The sequence below is a fragment of the Jatropha curcas genome, chromosome 8 (genome assembly GCF_041381405.1).
Source record: "Jatropha curcas cultivar XTBG-Jc1 chromosome 8, XTBG_Jcur_1.0, whole genome shotgun sequence".
Taxonomy (NCBI): domain Eukaryota; kingdom Viridiplantae; phylum Streptophyta; class Magnoliopsida; order Malpighiales; family Euphorbiaceae; genus Jatropha; species Jatropha curcas.
In genome coordinates this window covers 27,964,899-27,981,977 of record NC_143158.1, presented here as the reverse complement: position 1 = coordinate 27,981,977, position 17,079 = coordinate 27,964,899, and the positions used below count along the sequence as shown (strand labels likewise).

General features: G+C 34.1%; 2 protein-coding genes, 1 long non-coding RNA gene and 1 other non-coding gene across 7 annotated transcripts; 1 reads left to right on the top strand and 3 right to left on the bottom strand.

Annotated features, from left to right (window-relative positions):
• Positions 1-346: 346 nt before the first annotated feature.
• Positions 347-418, bottom strand: TRNAD-GUC (transfer RNA aspartic acid (anticodon GUC)). The gene has a single exon. It is a non-coding gene; the product is annotated as a tRNA-Asp (tRNA).
• A 48-nt stretch (positions 419-466) lies between these two features.
• On the top strand, positions 467-2,173 carry LOC149494485 (uncharacterized). Its single transcript, XR_016322123.1, has 3 exons — positions 467-872; positions 1,128-1,379; positions 1,463-2,173. It is a non-coding gene; the product is annotated as an uncharacterized LOC149494485 (long non-coding RNA).
• On the bottom strand, positions 1,799-6,783 carry LOC105639390 (subtilisin-like protease SBT1.8). Of its 3 annotated transcripts, none has more exons than XM_089725020.1 (3): positions 5,102-6,783; positions 3,802-4,087; positions 1,799-2,141 (listed from the first exon to the last, which is right to left on the bottom strand). In XM_089725020.1, exons 1-3 carry the CDS (start codon positions 6,714-6,716, stop codon positions 1,799-1,801), a joined length of 2,244 nt encoding a protein of 747 aa, XP_089581146.1. In that variant the 5' UTR covers positions 6,717-6,783. The 3 variants fall into 3 exon arrangements, with proteins under 3 accessions (XP_089581146.1, XP_089581145.1, XP_012078825.1); XM_089725019.1 differs by having other exon boundaries at positions 1,799-2,295; positions 3,926-4,087; XM_012223435.4 differs by lacking the exon at positions 1,799-2,141 and having other exon boundaries at positions 3,232-4,087.
• Positions 6,784-9,601: 2,818 nt separating this feature from the next.
• On the bottom strand, positions 9,602-15,751 carry ARPC4 (binding protein). Of its 2 annotated transcripts, none has more exons than XM_012223434.4 (9): positions 15,415-15,749; positions 13,639-13,770; positions 13,419-13,484; positions 13,273-13,325; positions 13,049-13,076; positions 12,466-12,540; positions 11,175-11,279; positions 10,575-10,664; positions 9,602-9,851 (listed from the first exon to the last, which is right to left on the bottom strand). In XM_012223434.4, the coding sequence occupies exons 2-9, from the start codon at positions 13,639-13,641 to the stop codon at positions 9,762-9,764; spliced, it is 510 nt and encodes a 169-aa protein (XP_012078824.1). In that variant the 5' UTR covers positions 13,642-13,770; positions 15,415-15,749; the 3' UTR covers positions 9,602-9,761. The 2 variants fall into 2 exon arrangements, 1 of the variants encoding a protein (XP_012078824.1); XR_016322122.1 differs by having other exon boundaries at positions 9,791-9,851; positions 11,175-11,229; positions 15,415-15,751.
• Positions 15,752-17,079: the final 1,328 nt, after the last annotated feature.

The window sequence follows — 17,079 nt, the reverse complement described above, 5'->3', positions numbered from 1 at the left end:
ATAATATGAATATTTAGAGTTTGCACATGATCAAATATAAATATAAATGCTAATCATTTCTTGGTAGCTCAATAACGTTCTTCCAAATCTGGTTTCAGTTGCCATAATTGACCTTAAAAATGCTCTTTTATAAAATAAACTTTCCTTAGTTTTATGTAATCATGTATACTTTTTCTAATATAATGAAGAAAACATTTGCGTTGCCACTTAAAGTAATAATCTATGCTCATCTCTGAATCATTACGTGCGAGGTACAAATTTTGTGCTAATGAAAATTACTAAATTAGACTTTGTGAGCCAAAAAAATAGTGTGCTACCAGGGACTGGTAAAAAAGATTAGTCTACTCGCCGTTGCCGAGGATCGAACCCGGGTCACCCGCGTGACAGGCGGGAATACTCACCACTATACTACAACGACTTGTTTGTTGTATATATGTTTAAATATATATCATAACAATTAATAGAAAGCTTGACGAGAGGCCTCCACCCTGAGCCGGTCATACCGTTCTCGCCAAAACTGAGCTCTCATTGCCCAAGTTTCCAGGTCATCTTGCGGCATTTGCAGGTGCTCATGCCCTGAGGCTTGCCGAAGCTGGTTTTCTTGCTGCCGAGGCCCCTTATCGAACATCTCAGGCTCTTTCCGATCTATTCCTCTTCCTTGTTGCCATTTAGGATACTAAGCTGCCATAGAGGGTCGGAAAAATTTAGATGCTAGCGGGAAAAAATGGTGTTTCTTGGGTTAAAGTTCAAACTGTTGATTGCTTGAAAGTTCGTGCCATAATTTTAAAAATCAAAATGTGAACCAAAACCCAAGGATTTGATCAGTGTGGTCGAGACAAGACGGTAGTTTCTCGTTTTTCAGAAGCTAGGAGGTATAATTTTCAATTTTTACAGAATACTGGTTTGACAGCCAGGATTGTTTAAATTCAGGAATAAATGTGTTTCATTTTGCATTAATTTTTTTCTTTCCAAATCATTTTGATGCATACCTTTGCTTGAGTTGCTCCACTCTTGAATTTGTAATGACATCAGAGAAGTTTGCTTTTGGTTGTTTATAATATCAAAATCAACCTAAAAAAAATGAATATTAGAAAGTCTTTGATGTTTGAAATTTGTGTTATGCACAGAAAGATCCATGAATGCTAAAAGTCAAGCTTGTTTGTTCTTGATGGGCCAAGTTACAATGCAGATGTTCAGGATTCCAGAGCCAGAACATATACTTTCTCAGTTACGGTTTTAGCTATCGCATCTGGCGACAAATGTCGGACTAAAACAAAGTCAATCAGAGCTTCAGGCAACACCAATGATATGGTCAGAGTGGCATATTTGTCCCTCCTTCATCAGAAAGGATTTTGTCCAAAACTTCTTAAATTGACCTCGTAGGATCCATCCTTCAACAAGATTTTTAAGTTATTTTCTTGATATCTTTCTTGCACTCAACTTTTCTTTCTCATCTATCCAGGTCGAAGGTCTAACTTTTGTCGGAAGACTAATGCGAAGGCAGGCGAAGCCTCATCTTCTGCTTCTCAGTTCAATGACGATGTGTTCATACATTTTAGAGGTAAGAATCTTACTGTACTGATCACCTCTACCGCAGCTCTGATTAACCGCCTTAAATTCATATATATAACAAGATTAGATTTACAGTTTATTCAAAGGAGAGAAGCAAAGTCTATATATCTTGATTGTTAAAAGCATTATGCTGTTTCATTTATTTCTGGGTTTAAAAAGTAAAAACAACACAGACTAATTAAAGTCTCCCATATATTTTGATGAGTGTACTTTGTGATAAACCAGTTTATGTCCATGTAAATGCAACTGGACTGCTAACTTTGTGTTGAGCATCTATCCAAGTAATTGAACCAAAGGCAACTCCACCAACTGGTTTCCTATTTTTAATGGCCGCAAATGTTACTCTATAACTATGCTTTTCTCCTACATTTTTGAAAACCAACTTCCTTGGTTTAACTGTTACTGTCAGAGCCGGAGGTGCAGTCACTTTCACTTCATATGTAGATTTAGCCGTGCCTACGTTTGTCAATGTTCTAGTGTATTGAACAGTCGTCTTGTTTCCGAACAAGACTGAGAATGATGGATAATTGAGCTCACCAAGATCATCAAATCTCTTTGAACAAGTAAGAAAGGGATTTTCTGTGATTTCTCGGACAATTTCAAGAGGGAAATTCAATGAACATAAAAATTTTATATATTCTTCTTTGGAGATATCATAAATAAGGCCAGGAGAGAAAGCTTTTCTTGGGTCAATATGACCCGACCCATATGCCCATGGATTTGTGTCATCAATGGTGTAGGCAGTGGTCATGATTGCTGATTGAATTGCACTTACACTCCATTTCGGATGTGCTGCTTTGAGTCATGCTGCAATTCCAGTTGCATGTGGACATGACATTGATGTGCCTGTCAAAAAGTTTCATAAAATGCTACTTCAAAAAGCTAAGCTTTTGCCGAACAGGCCTGAAGAATCAAATTTCACTGGTTGAGTTTCATTTCTCAAGTAGTCATAATCATAATTTAGTTACCTGAATCAGAGCTGAATTCACTTATCCTATTGTCCTCCTTCAAGTGAGTTGGACTTGCAGCTCCAGACCAAGCAGCCAAAATATTAACACCAGGAGCTATAATATCCGGTTTCAATATTTGGGGCGTCACGAAATTTGGCCCTCTCGAGCTAAAAGAAGCCACCATAGGCGATGGTCGTGCATTTATCACAGTCCCACGAAATCCAAGCACACCCGTTGGATTAGAATTAGTCTTAACATATTTCTTAATCAACTTACCCGCTTTCTTCCCAACCACCACCGTCGGAACAAAGTCATTGTCAACCTGCAACACCTTTACATCCGCCTTCACCAAGATCATCCCAATGCCACCGGCCTTACGCACGGCCAAACCTTGTTCTGCCCCTCTAATTTTCCTACAAATATCACAAATTACAACTCTGCCACGCACCAACTCTGGTTTAAGAGTATTACGTTTACAAAAATTCCTGAATTATTTTTTTCATTTTGATAATCCATACCCATCGGTTTATGTCCCATTCTTAAATTCATATCAAAAGGTTTTTAGTTGAACTTAGTTTACACACACTGAAATTAATTTTCTCGGGTAAATTCCAATTAATTTAGTTACAAATATTTTGCAATAACAGATAAAAACTGTGCTAAACTTGTCCCTTAAAAATATATAATACTTAATCTTATTCAATAAATAAATAATCCACACGATGAATTAGAAGTCCAGTTTCTTGTGTTATACTTGTATCCAAACAAGAGAAGAAAAGCCCATCTTAACAGTTAAAAGCGTTAATGCCGTTCCATATATTTCTAGGTTCATCAACAAGCACAAAACGACAGAGACTAATTAAACTCTCTGATATTAAACGACAGTGTGCTTTGTAGTAAACGAGTTTATGTCCATGTAAATGCAATTGGACTGCTAACTGTATGTTGGGCATTTCTCCAAGTAATTGAACCAAATGCAGCTCCACTCCCTGGTTTCCTATTTTTCTTGGCCATAAATGTTACTCTGTACTTATGCTTTTCCCCTACATTTTTAAAAACCAAGTTTCTTGGTTTAACGGTCACCGTCACAGCCGGCGGTGCAGCCACTATCACTTCATAGGCAGAGTTGGCGGCGCCTGCATTTGTCAATTTACGACTGTATTGAACCATTGTCTTATTACCAAATAAGACTGAGAACGATGGATAATTGAGCTCACCAAGATCATCAAATCTTGAAGAACAAGAAACTTTGGGATTTAGAGTAATTGTTCTGATGAATTCAAGAGGGTAATCCAATGAACATAAAAATTTTGTGTACTCTTTTTTGGAGATATCATAAATAAGGCCTGGAGAGAAAGCTTTTCTTGAGTCAATATGACCCGACCCATATGCCCATGGATTTGAGGATGAACCAGTTGCAGAATCTCTTATAACGGAGTTTGTGTTATCAATGGTGTAGGCAGTGGTCATTAGTGCTGATTTAATTGCACTTGCACTCCATTTTGGATGTGCTGCTTTGAGCAAAGCTGCAACTCCAGTTGCATGTGGACAAGCCATCGATGTGCCTGATAAAATAGAAAAAAAAAAAAAATTCAATATATAAATTCATCTATACTTTTCACAGAAACCTTGTTCGCACTTTTAACTTTCATTTTTATTTATTGAACACTTCACGTTATAAAATTACACATATTAAGTACTTTCGTTGACCAAATTACACATATTAAGTACTTTCGTTGACCTATTGACAGAGTCAGAGCTAGACTATAAAATAAAATTTTCAAAAGTTACGACTGAGTGAAGTGAAGAAAAAAAAATTTTTATACTAAATTATAAAATAAATTTTAAAAAATTTTGGAGTTGTGGGCTCGGTTCCATAATCTCCTCTCTCTGTCCTTTCCTATTTAACACTTCAATTTATAAAATTAGATCGAGTAAATATTTATTAAATAGTTAAAAAATATAAATTATAGTATGAAAAGTTATATCAACCACATATCAAATCACTGTTTTATATATAAAAGTCAAAAACCTAAAAAATTATGTTGCTAGTATGACAATGTGTGAGATTATTACAAAAAATAACACTTCAATTTATAAAATTAGATCGAGTAAATATTTATTAAATAGTTAAAAAATATAAATTATAGTATGAAAAGTTATATCAACCACATATCAAATCACTGTTTTATATATAAAAGTCAAAAACCTAAAAAATTATGTTGCTAGTATGACAATGTGTGAGATTATTACAAAAAATAACACTTCAATTTATAAAATTAGATCGAGTAAATATTTATTAAATAGTTAAAAAATATAAATTATAGTACGAAAAGTTATATCAACCACATATCAAATCACTGTTTTATATATAAAAGTCAAAAACCTAAAAAATTATGTTGCTAGTATGACAATGTGTGAGATTATTACAAAAAATAAAATTCGGATATCATAAAATCGATTTTAAAATTTAGGGTGTCATAGTTGTTTTTGATAAATTTCAGGCTAAATTATGTATATTTGGCCAAATAAAAAACAATATATTTGTTATTTCTAATTGAACAATCAAATTTACTTACCTGATTCAATCACGTATTCACTTATCCTATTGTCTTCCTTCAAAGAACTAGGACTTGCAGTTTTAGGCCAAGCAGCCAAAATATTAACACCAGGAGCTATAATATCCGGCTTCAATATTTGTGGCGTCACCGGATTTGGCCCTCTTGAACTGAAAGAACCCACCATAGGCGATGGCGTCGCCGGATTTACCACAGTCCCACGGAATCCAAGTACAACTGTAGGATTAGAATTAGTCTTAACATACTTCTTAATCAACGCACCCGCTTTCTTCCCCACCACCACCGTTGGCACGAACTCATTCTCAGATTCCAACACCTTCACAGCCACCTCCACCATTATCATCCCAACCCCACCGGCCTCACGTACGGCCAAACCTTTCTCTGCCTCTAAGACTATCCCAATGTCACAAATTACGACTTTGCCACGAACCAACTCTGGATTAAGTGTGTTTCGTAAACAAAAATTACTAGAACTATTTTTTCCATTTTGATAAACCAAACCCATCGGTTTATTTCCCATTCTTTTTCCAGTATAAAGAGATACTCCGGTGAAAAGTTGTTTGTTACCAAGGAAAGCATAAGCCGGAAAGTTCCGGTCTATACTTCCGGCACCAACTGTTAAAACCCATGGAGCCGTGTTTGATACTGAGGCTTTTGCAGGTCCTGCATTTCCAGCTGCGCACGAAACGAAAATTCCAAGCCGAGTTGCAGTAAATGTAGCAAAAGCAATCGGATGAAGATAATATAGAGTCGTATTAAGAGACTGAATATTAATAGATAAAGAAAGCACATCAACGCCATCCGTAATAGCTCTGTCTATTCCGGCAAGAATATCGGCGCCCGAACAACCTGTACTCCAACAAACCTTATAGCTTGATATCCTAGCATTAGCTGCTATTCCACGTGCAGTGCCTTTTGCATAACCAAACATGCTCGCATTTACAACAGGTGATCCGGCGGCGGTGCTAGCAGTGTGTGTTCCATGTCCCTTATAATCTCGAGGTGATTCAATATCTTTGAACTTGTGCGAGCTTTTCTTGCTTCCTTCTGAATAGTAATAAGCACCAATTATTTTTTTATTGCAGAGTTTGCTATTGAAATCGCGAGTAGTCTTGCATTTCCCTTTCCAGTGCTTTGGGATTTCTGGTAAACCTGTATCGTCAAAGCTTTTGGATTCTGGCCATATGCCGGAATCAAGAACTCCGATAATGATATCCTGAGAAGCTCTTTCAATTTCTTGGAAGGTACGCCTGCCATCGTCAATCAAGCCAAAATTGGAATTAAGACCGAGAAATTGCGGAGTGTGAGTTGTCTGGAGAGAGTAAACTCCATCTTCAAACACATTAAGAACATTGTCGAGTTTTTTAAGAGATTCAGCTTCTTCAGGGTCGAGATAGGCGGCAAAGCCCTGAAATGCGGTGGTGTAGGTGTAAAGAATTGAATCGGAGGTGGAGGTGAGGGATTGGTACCATTGGTGGTGAGTGGTATACGTGTCAGGTTTGGAGTTGTGGTTCATATGAAGAATGTAAATTCTTTTTGAAGTAGTTGTAGATCTTAGTGATGAGAGAGTTGAAAGGTAAAGGAGAAGAAGAGTGAAGAACCAAATGTTTGCCATGGAAATCTATTGCTGCCTGCTTCTGCTATTTAGGTTTGTTTGTGGAGGGAAAGAAAACAGGTTTTTCTCATAAGAACATGGCTTGTAGTTCAAATAATAAACACGACACCAAGCGGACCAGGAAGAAATAGGTCCATAATGGTTGCACTTTACCGACACGTAGTAAGTCATGCAAGAATCAGACTCAATGCAATTACACGTGGGAAAACTTACCTACACGTGTTCCATATCATCCCATTTTATGACCAAACTAACCAAATTAACAATTTTTATTGAAACGAAACTACTTTAAACTATATATACTTCCGGAAAAAAAAAAGGATAAAAAAAGATAAAGTTAAAACACTTTTTAAAAAATATTCGTTTCATTTATTTGGTTCATAACTGGGATCATGCACCTCGTCTAGATAAGTTTTTAGCCAAACGCATATTTTAGATCCTGTAATTTTTCAAAAATATCATGTGGCCTCTTATACTTTGTGAGAGTCCTATAATGTACCTCTATTTTTTTTCGTATTTAATAAGTACCTATCACAGGTAAATGAAGTGCGTGCAACTTAAATTCTTACCTGGTAAAAATATAATGACATGTCAGAGAGAGAAAAACACATCATACACCATATCAAATTAGATGGTCCAAAATATACATTTCGTAAAAAATATTCCTACGGACATTGTTCCTCTCTCTCTCTCTCTATCCATTACTACTCAAGGCTGCTGCCATCTCCTCCTCCCTCCTCTTTCGTCTTCCTCTTCTGCTTCCAAAACCCATCAAATTGGGAGAAAGAAAAAATAAATCTTCTTTTGCTTTCTAAAAGCATTTTAATTTGCTTTAATTACCTTTAGAGAATAAAATCAAAGAGGAGTAAAACTTGATCTACTAGAAAAAGAAAGCTAAATCAGAAAATTAAGAAAATAAGAAAATGGGGAGTTATTATTCAAAATTAGAAAGAGAAGAAATGGTTTCAAGGTGAAAAGCAAGAAAGAGGTCCTAGCTCCGCCACTGCCTACTCCACCAATGAGCCTAGATCCGACATATGAACATCGATAATAGCTTCTCCACTACCCCCTCCTCCTCCACCACTGCTGCTGCCTCCGCCTCCACCACCTCAGTCATCAAGCTAGGACTTCTAGGATCTATTCCACCACCTCCTTCGGCGTTACTTAGGAAGAATGAGAGGAGGTGACAACGTGGCAATTAAACAAGCTTTCACTCTCTTTACACTCTCATGGATGCTCATGCAACACTTCCACTATGGCGAGATATCTATTAAATATGAAAAACATAAATAGAGACCATTGCAAAATATAAGGGGTCACATGAGTTTTTTGAAAAAATACAAGATCCAAAATATGCAATTGGCCCACGTTTTTTCCATTGTCTTTTGTATTAGATTTTTAATATGTTTTTGTATTATTAACAGGTTCGAGCCGTAGCTACATTACAAGGATCATTCAAGTACTTGTCTTCTATTTAGACGGATATAATATAATGTTGAGACTTGCTCATACTAAGTTTATAGCTCTAACCATGGATTAACTAATGAAAATATAAATTTTTATTGAGACAAGATTATTTCTAACCATATGCTAAAAAAAAAAAAAGAATAAAGTAGAAATAATTTTAAAAAAATTTTTATATATGTTGATTTTGTTTTTATAGAGTGGAGCTATAAACTTAATCTAAGCAAGTATAATTCAACGTGGAGACCAACTCCAAGGTAGCTATTTTTATCTAGAAATCTTTCATTTGCTTCAATTCATCAATTGGACTCTTTTTATTGCCTAACTGTAATTAAATCATCAATATAAACTAACAAAGTAATACATTTTGTTCCTAATCCTTTAATTAGTAAATTGTCATTATGTTGTAATGCATAAGTTGTCCTAATTTTCTTCTTTCTGTTTATTTGCTCTGCACTAAAGTTCGATTTGCAGGGTCAGGCATGTGTTTTGTGAAGCCAACTTCTCAGCTGATAGACCTGCAAAGTTAGGAGACTATTCCTTTAGGTCTCCATGTTTTAGATATTCATAGTGCAGGATGTATTTGAAAAGAGCCATTAATCATTTATATTTTAGCCAATGAGAAAACATTATTGTCCAAGAGCAAGATGGTACTGAACAGGCAATCTACCCAAATAGTAACCTTGATCAAATACTCGCCCATGGAGAAACTGTCTTTGATTGTACTTTTTATGCACCAAACTCAGATATTACTACATGCTTCAATGCTTAAGGCTATTTTGTCAAGGCTTTTGTTGAGGAACCGATTAAGGAAATGTGCAATTGCCCTCCTTTGCCCTCCGATTCGCCATTCAATAAGTCCCATCCTATCCTAAATCATGGCAAAATAGACACAGATTTCAGTTGCTTGGACTAGATGCTATGGAAAATTCAGTTTGACAGCTCAAGAATATCTAATTCTTCCAGCACCAAAATAATGCTTATTTTGCCATTTGGAGCAATCATGATGATGACATTCAATTCATTGTTTCTCAAGACAATCAGGATTTGGGGTGTAGACAAGCCGAGCCAAGCTAGAACCTATCAAGCCCGAAGCTTAGCTCGAGCTCAACTCGAAACTTGGTAAACCTAAAAATTTTAGATTCGAGCTCAACTCAAAAATTTTCAGCTTAAGTAAACCTTAAATAAATATTATGTATAGTTATATAAAAAAGTTCGATAAGGTTTGATGAGTTTTCGAGTTAAACATCATTAAGCTCGAACTCGATTCGTTTGCTAAATAAGTCGGCTCGAGTTCAATTAGAGTTATCAAACATTTTCAAGCCGAGCACGAACAGCTCGCGAGCTGACTCAGGTCATTTACACCCCCTACTCAGGATCAAGTCCAGATATTGACAATTCTATCATGGAATGCTTCACAATTACACACTAAAAGGAATCATATTATAGAGATTATATGAACAAATTGAGAAATGACATTGATCAAAGGAAGCAAAACAAAATCATAAACATGTGGAATGAGGCATTCCTGAAGAAATGAAAGTTCTAGCATCAAAATCAAATAGAAGAGGAATTGAAAACTCAAATAAATTGCTTTAGAAACTCTGTAGCAACCAGCCTCCCTCGTGTGTTCACTGACATTTTTAATTCACTTATCTCTTTATCGATATCCTGCAATTCAAGGAAAGATTAAGAGGAAGAACAAAATGAGAAATCTTCAATATAAACCTCACTAATAAGTAAACAAGCTACTAAACAAGAAAGATAAAAAGCCTTGATGTCTTCCTTTTTCCAAAATGTTCCACGTAGAGGATCAGAAACCCAGGGCTAGAAAATAGTATTTACTTTGAAAACTTATCCCAGACACCTTTCGCCTAGAAAACTTAGGATTTCTACACTTGAAGTAATACCAATAATTCCAAGGGATATCAAATTTTCGAAGTTAATGAATTCGATCTGCCATGCAGAAGTACTTAATTCTAACAAAGGACTTTGCACAACGCAGCACATAGGCAATAATGACCATATGCAACTCGCAGCTCACCAATTTGACCCAAGTTAGAGAATCAATTTCGAAAATAATACAATAGAAGTCATGAATTCTGAATCACATATTCAACTAAAACTAAATGACGGTAAATATAATCCTGAATCTGCAGCAAAAACTAGCAAGGAACCTTAGACAACCAATTTGATATGTTTTGAGTGATTTCAGCAACAAGTCAAGATTTCATTAGGAACCTCAGGAGTGAGAACAAAAAGCATCAGCAAATGGTTGATTTTTTCACGTATAAACATGTCATCATTAATTTGATAACATCCAATAAACATCTTGTAGTCAGAAATCAGGTAGAAAGAACAATGGCAAGTGAAAGGGCTCTGTAAAATTCTTACCTCCATGAATTGCACAATAAAATCTATAAGTTTTTGTTTCTGCATCTCCTCGCAGTGGTAATTTGTGATAAGAAAGCTAATGTCATATCCCTGCTAAGTGAGGCACCAAGATAATAAATATTAGTTAGTACATTATCTTAATATTACAAAAAATCTTTTTGAAACAAAAGGCTATACTTAAACTTTCATGCCACACACAAGGTTTTTGAAGAAGTGCTGGAACAAAAGCATCTTTTACAGCATTGCCATTACTTTCATAGGCAGAAACGCAAACTCATAACATTGACGACCATAATTTACCTATCATAGACAATAAATGAAATTTCTTCATTGTGATAAGTAGACAAGGTTTACCCTGCTTGCTAAGCAATAAAGATGTTGTTCAGTATAAAGAGACACAAAGGTGCATATATTTAGGCCACACTGGCTCTAAGACAAGCCTAACATTAACCAATGCAAAAGCATTCCTTTTCCCACTACAAGAACCCTGACACTTCAGGGATAATTAATCCTAAAGTAGTTGAAAAACTTGCCTTTGTCAAGCAAAAGAACTTATAAAGCAATTCTTGTTTCACATCATTGAGATAAGACCAGAAATACCTGTATAGGCTTTCGTCTTAAGACTTGAAATGCTTCCGCTCTCATTGACAAAAACCTAAGAAATTTTTTAGTTAGAATGTTTTCCAGCTCATCCGCCTGCTTTACCTATACAATTTGAAAGGAATACGTGTATAAGGAAAAAAATTACAATTCCATGGATTTTATGATATTGGTATCCATGCCAAATTCTGGTACCAAAGCTATCTGTGAATTTAATGGGTATGTAAATGATATTATAAAAATGGTAAAAAATTAATGTCTTCCAGTTGAGGTTGCATAAAAAAGCTAGCTTGATTAAACAAAGTATGGACCTAATTTAGTACAAAAAACTCTTTTTCATAAACAATGAAAAACATTACAGGCACCAGTGAGAAACAAGTGGAAAACAAGAAAACACTTAGAAACAAAGCAACTGCAAATTCTAATTAGAAGCAAAACTGATATTTCCCATTTGAGATGGCATAATTGAGCTAGATTGAGCTAACATAATACAGAGTCAATTTATCATAACATATTCTTTTCTAATAAAAGATGAGGATCACCATGGACACCAAGTGCAGCCATTTAACAAGGAAACTATTTTAAAAATAAAAAACAAGTTTCTGCTGGAGCAATTGGATTAATAAAAGATCTGTATGTTAAAAACAAAGAGACTTTTTCACCCAGTTACAAATCCTCTTACTACTTTCCCTCCAAACCAGAAAAATACATGGTGAGAGAGATCTAACTGGATTATCAACTATTTTGAATTTTGGCATACATGAATTATGATACCTAATCTAGCGGTAGGAAGTAGGAGCCTAACATTTCTGATTTTCAGCTCTAGAAGAGTAAAATATCATAATCAGCGTCGAAGTGTGAAGTCAATGATGCCTATGATTGATGAGCTCATACTTAAATTATCATCAAAGGAAGCTTAACCTTTACCGCATATGTGAAGAGCACAACACATTTGATGGATGAAATGATAAAGTTAAACAAATCAACATTATACAATATGATTATTATAGTAAAAAAAATAATTCAGCAGCAAGATAATTATTTTAATCTGGTCAAACCATAAAGGCAAATTTAACATAAACCACCCAGCGATATGTGTATATAACAGCTGAATGTACAAAATTGAATATAGAGATGCAGAACATCCCAAGTAGCCTACCAATAAAATAAAAAGAAGTGCATGTATATTTGTGTACTATGAGCAATGATCAAAAAACCTCTAGGTATTGTGATGCATATCTATTCTAGCTCAATCAAGTAGATAAAAGCATCATTAACATATTCAACATACCTTAAGGCTTATACGGAGTGAATTAATCGAAGTTTCTATTAAGCATTTTTCAGCCTCATTTCGACATATCACAATCTGCAAATCATTGGACACAATAAATTAGAGTCTACATGCAAATTAAAATATCCATCTGTCAGCTTAAAAATGGATAATAATAATAAAAAAAATACTAAGAGAATTCAGCAAGTTGTGAAAATGATTACTGAACCAAAAATTTTTAACTTAATTAGTATTCTAAATCATGCTCAAGATAATTTCACAAGTTCCCAGTCATTAACCTGAACAGAGTTCATGTAGTACCATTTACCCTCTGAAATAACAAGATAATTGTTTTCACTTTTCACCTTTAGGCAGTGTGAATATACATTTAAGCTTCCATTGCAAGAATGTTTCGTTCTCCCATTCCAGGCATTAGACAGACACAGAAATTAGGGAGGTAGCATCATAAAACATGTTTAACATTTCTGAAATAGATATAACTAAGAATCTTCCAAATAATAACCACAAAGATGGAAGTGGAACACATATACACACATAGAACTGATTATATGGCTCTATTTAAGATCAAAGAGATAATCCTTACAGGATTTAGAAGAAGTTCTGGGCTTGTCCTGCAAAATAAAAAATAAAAGATTAGGAACTCATAGCAGCAACATACCCTAAAACCCAGAAGGAAACCTGGTAGACAGCTATATGCAGAAATTACCAGCCTCAAATATACAAGATATTATGATAAATCCAAGCATGAGGATTAAAAAATTATAAAAAAAAAGGTTATGAATTGAAGAATTACACAAAAAGACGTACTTGAGTTCAACCTCTGGCTTGTTATGCCTTTCAACTTCTTGACAAGGAAAGTTCTACAAGCAACAGAATCACCATTAAGATCAGCCAAAGCATCACTCTACCTATAGTATAATCAAAAAAACCAACAAAATGAGACATAATCATACCTGCAGACACAAGGCTGCCTCGAGAGTGTTCCTTATGCATGTCAAATACAACCTCAATGTATTTGCCTTTTAATGATTTTAAACACAAAATCAAATTCAACAAGAACAGAACCAAAGCGGACTTAAGAGTAAGATCCAGAAGAATAAATGTGCATTTTTGTTAAAGAAACTGATAAAGAGCAAGGAAGGGAAAATAATTAAATTGTTGGTTTGCTCTTACCATGAAAGCGTATTTAGAAATTTGAAATTGCTGAAAAACACTTGCACACTTTTCTTGGTTTTGTGTAAGATTGTCGGTACCGTTTTCACAACTGATGAGTTTTGCGATTTGATTGATCTTGAAGGAAGTGCTCTGTTTGGATGCGTGAGAGAAAGAGAAAGAGAGAATTTCATAAATATGAAAAAGAGAAACAGAATTAGGCATGAACACGGTTCGTTTTCAAATCAAAACCGAATTGAAATCGAACCGGTCAAAACCGGTATAAAACTATAGTCAACAGTTCCTGATTTCAAACCTTAATTGAAACTGTGTATTTAAAGGTTCGGTTTCAGTTCTTCATTTTTGAATTGAAATCGCCAATTATGATTTGAACTGACAATCATACTTGAAATCGTGACAAACAAATTCCTAAAAAAACTTTCAATTTTTATCCCTCTCCTAAAATAAAATATTTTTAAATCACAATCAAATAATAAAATTAAATATTTAAAAAATAAATTTGAAAAGTTAAAAATTTTAAAATTTTAAAATGCCTTCTTATCACATATATTTCTTTAAATAAAATAAATTTAAAAAAGCTAAAACTTACAAATTTGGAAAGGCTTAATTATCTACGGATATTTATTTAGACATTAGTTTTAATAAAATAGATCCAAAAAAATCAAAGAAAAAATTATATATATTTTTAAGTGAAAATTTTTTAATTGGCCTTGACTAAAGTTACTTTAGGATATCTTAAATGTCACTAAGGGTTATCATTGGAAAACTCATTATTCCCTCTCATTCTCACATTTATATATATATATATATATATATATATATATATATATAAATAGATTATTTATATTAAGATAGATTCTCTTATTTTATATATTTTTCTATTAAGGTCATTACGTTACATTTTCCTTATCCAAGTAGCATCCATTATATTTTCCTAGTCTCAACATCACCATGTATATATATACTATATGAAAAACAAATAGCAAGTTCTTGTCAGCCATGGTACTAATAAACTGAACTTGTCTAGCGCACCCACTTATGTCCAATCAAGTTCATGGGCCTTTACATGCTTACAGTTTTATAAATCCATAATTCATTATTATTTGATATCTAATTTGATAACTAACTCAGGTCTATTATTTCAATTATTATTTCAATTCAGTTGAGTTAAACGTCAATCTAAAATATCAGCTTTACATTTTCTATTTATCGAACTAAGGTCTAGTATTACACAACAAACTAGAACCTAGCAATTTGTATTTCCATTAAAGGGCTAGTACCTTACTCTTATGCTTATTTCAAACCATTGATCACTTCTAGCTATTATTAAAGATAATTACTTCAGTTAATTAGCTAACAACATTTTCCAGGATTATCTTAACTCTTGTTTCATCGATTTCTGTGATTTTCCGCTTTGAGGCCTATTTGTCTAATTGCATGTATTGAATCTAATTGCAAAACTAATTACTTATTCATAACCTACACATCAGACGGAGCATTCTGCCTGCTGGAATAATTTACTGTCAACGGAGCCAGCGCCGGAGACGCCGTCCACGGTCGCCGGAGGGGCGGTGGTTGCCGAATTCCTCAAGATTCAAATATTAATCGTGGTTTTTCATGTAGAAATCAATTTCACCATCCAATGCCTAATTTATCAGAACCTCAAAATTTTATTCAAACTGAAACCTAAATTCTAAACCCTTCAATCTTTATTCAATGACCAAATCAATCAAGAATAAGTTAATCAAAAGCATTGAGGGTCGATTTTCGACCAACCTGAGTAAAGGGAATTTCTGGAAATGCTTGAACTCTCCGCAAAGTCGAGAAAGATAGAACTGTAGAAGGAGGTAGCGACTTCGCAGGAGAGAGCCTTGTTTCGCGTGGAGCAGACTTCGATCGTTGAAGGTATGGCCGGAGTTAAGGTCGCCGTCACTTGAAGCGTCGATCGCCGCCTTGGCCTCGATAACCGGTGGCCAAAACACTGATCGGGGAAGGGAAGGAAAGGAGATCTCGGTGCTACTATCGGGAAAAGAGTTTCGGGCTTCTTTTCCCTTTTTGGTTGCTTCTGTCTCCTATTTTAATTGGTATGTGTCTAGTTGGGCTCAATTCTACCTGTTTCCTTGTTTTATTATTCTAATGAAATTCTATTTGTTACAATAAATTAATACTTATTAAATTCAAATTTTAGAATTTAATAGGTAAAATTTTAAAATTTTAAAGTCGGTATATTTAAGCTATATATACACAACTAGACCAACCCGCACGTTACGCAAGTTGCTTTATTATTATTTTTTAAAGGATTGTTTTAGTAGTATATTATACTTTATACTTCATAAATTGCATTTACTAATAAATTAATAAAAATAAAAAGATCTCTTAATTATTGTGAACCAATAAATTTATCTATATAAGTGAACCGATAAATATAGTCATACATATAAAGTTTTTTAAAAATGCAAAATTAATTTAAAATCTTGTTTAATAGTGAACGCCTTTTATTTTTATTTTCAAAATTTTAGAATTTTTATTAAATAAAAAATCCTAAATTTTTTACCGTATGAGCTATAAATACCGAGCAATTTCAATCTAAGCCTAAGTTTGCGGAGTTGGGCTCGAGATGTTATAATTTGGGGCTGAATTATAATATAAATATAAGTTTTATTTTTGCATAGCAATATAGGCTTAATACTGAAAATTTACGTTGGTAGAATTAAATTTTGTAGTTAGGCTTACTATAGGCCTCGGGGGCCTTAAGCTGGGCCCTAGTGCCGGTCCGCCCATGATTGCGAGTCGTGACAAATAATTTCTTCTAAAAATATAAAATTATATATATATATATATATATAGACACACACATGGAACAATGACCATATTTTGCATTTATGATCATTTCATTCAACGGTTTGAGAAATTCAACCAATCCCGCAAAGTCAGATTTACACATCAATAAAATTAATATCAATCTAGCATATAAAAAACCTTTTTTTTCTAGTTGAAGCTATACTGAAAAATAGAAAGAGCTCGTACTAATATAAATTTTTGAATATCAATAGTTAATAAAGGCAACAAAGAACACAAAAAAAATAAAATAAAATAAAATAATAGGTACATGTGATTCTAAACAAATTGATGCTCAAATAACGGTACAAATCGAGATTTTAAAAAGAGAAGAACTGCGGTTTCAAAGTCAGGTGAAATAATTTTAAGTATATAACTCCAAATCATGCACAATTTTAATTGAATATCATTGCCGAGTAGGAACGATGACGGAAATAAAAAGTTCTTTTTGGAAATGCTATCGAATGCTATTAGGAGTGTTTGCGAGAAGATGATTGGATTGTGAATGTAATAAAAAATATATATAATACACTAACTAATGCGCTGTACAAAAGAAAGAAAAGAAAAAATAAATTCAACATACAACAAACTAACAAAAGAAAC

Excerpts from the sequence above, each read along its gene's own strand:
- LOC105639390 (XM_089725019.1), bottom strand. The coding sequence starts at position 6,716 with ATGGCAAACATTTGGTTCTTCACTCTTCTTCTCCTTTACCTTTCAACT. Across the intron at positions 4,088-5,101 it reads TGAATACGTGATTGAATCAG|GCACATCGATGGCTTGTCCA; the intron begins GTAAGTAAATTT and ends CTATTTTATCAG. Across the intron at positions 2,296-3,925 it reads TTCTGCAACTGGTTCATCCT|CAAATCCATGGGCATATGGG; the intron begins CAAATCCATGGG and ends CCATTGATGACA.
- ARPC4 (XM_012223434.4), bottom strand. Across the intron at positions 13,077-13,272 it reads AAGCCAGAGGTTGAACTCAA|GACAAGCCCAGAACTTCTTC; the intron begins GTACGTCTTTTT and ends TTTATTTTGCAG. Across the intron at positions 9,852-10,574 it reads TTATTGTGCAATTCATGGAG|GATATCGATAAAGAGATAAG; the intron begins GTAAGAATTTTA and ends CTTGAATTGCAG.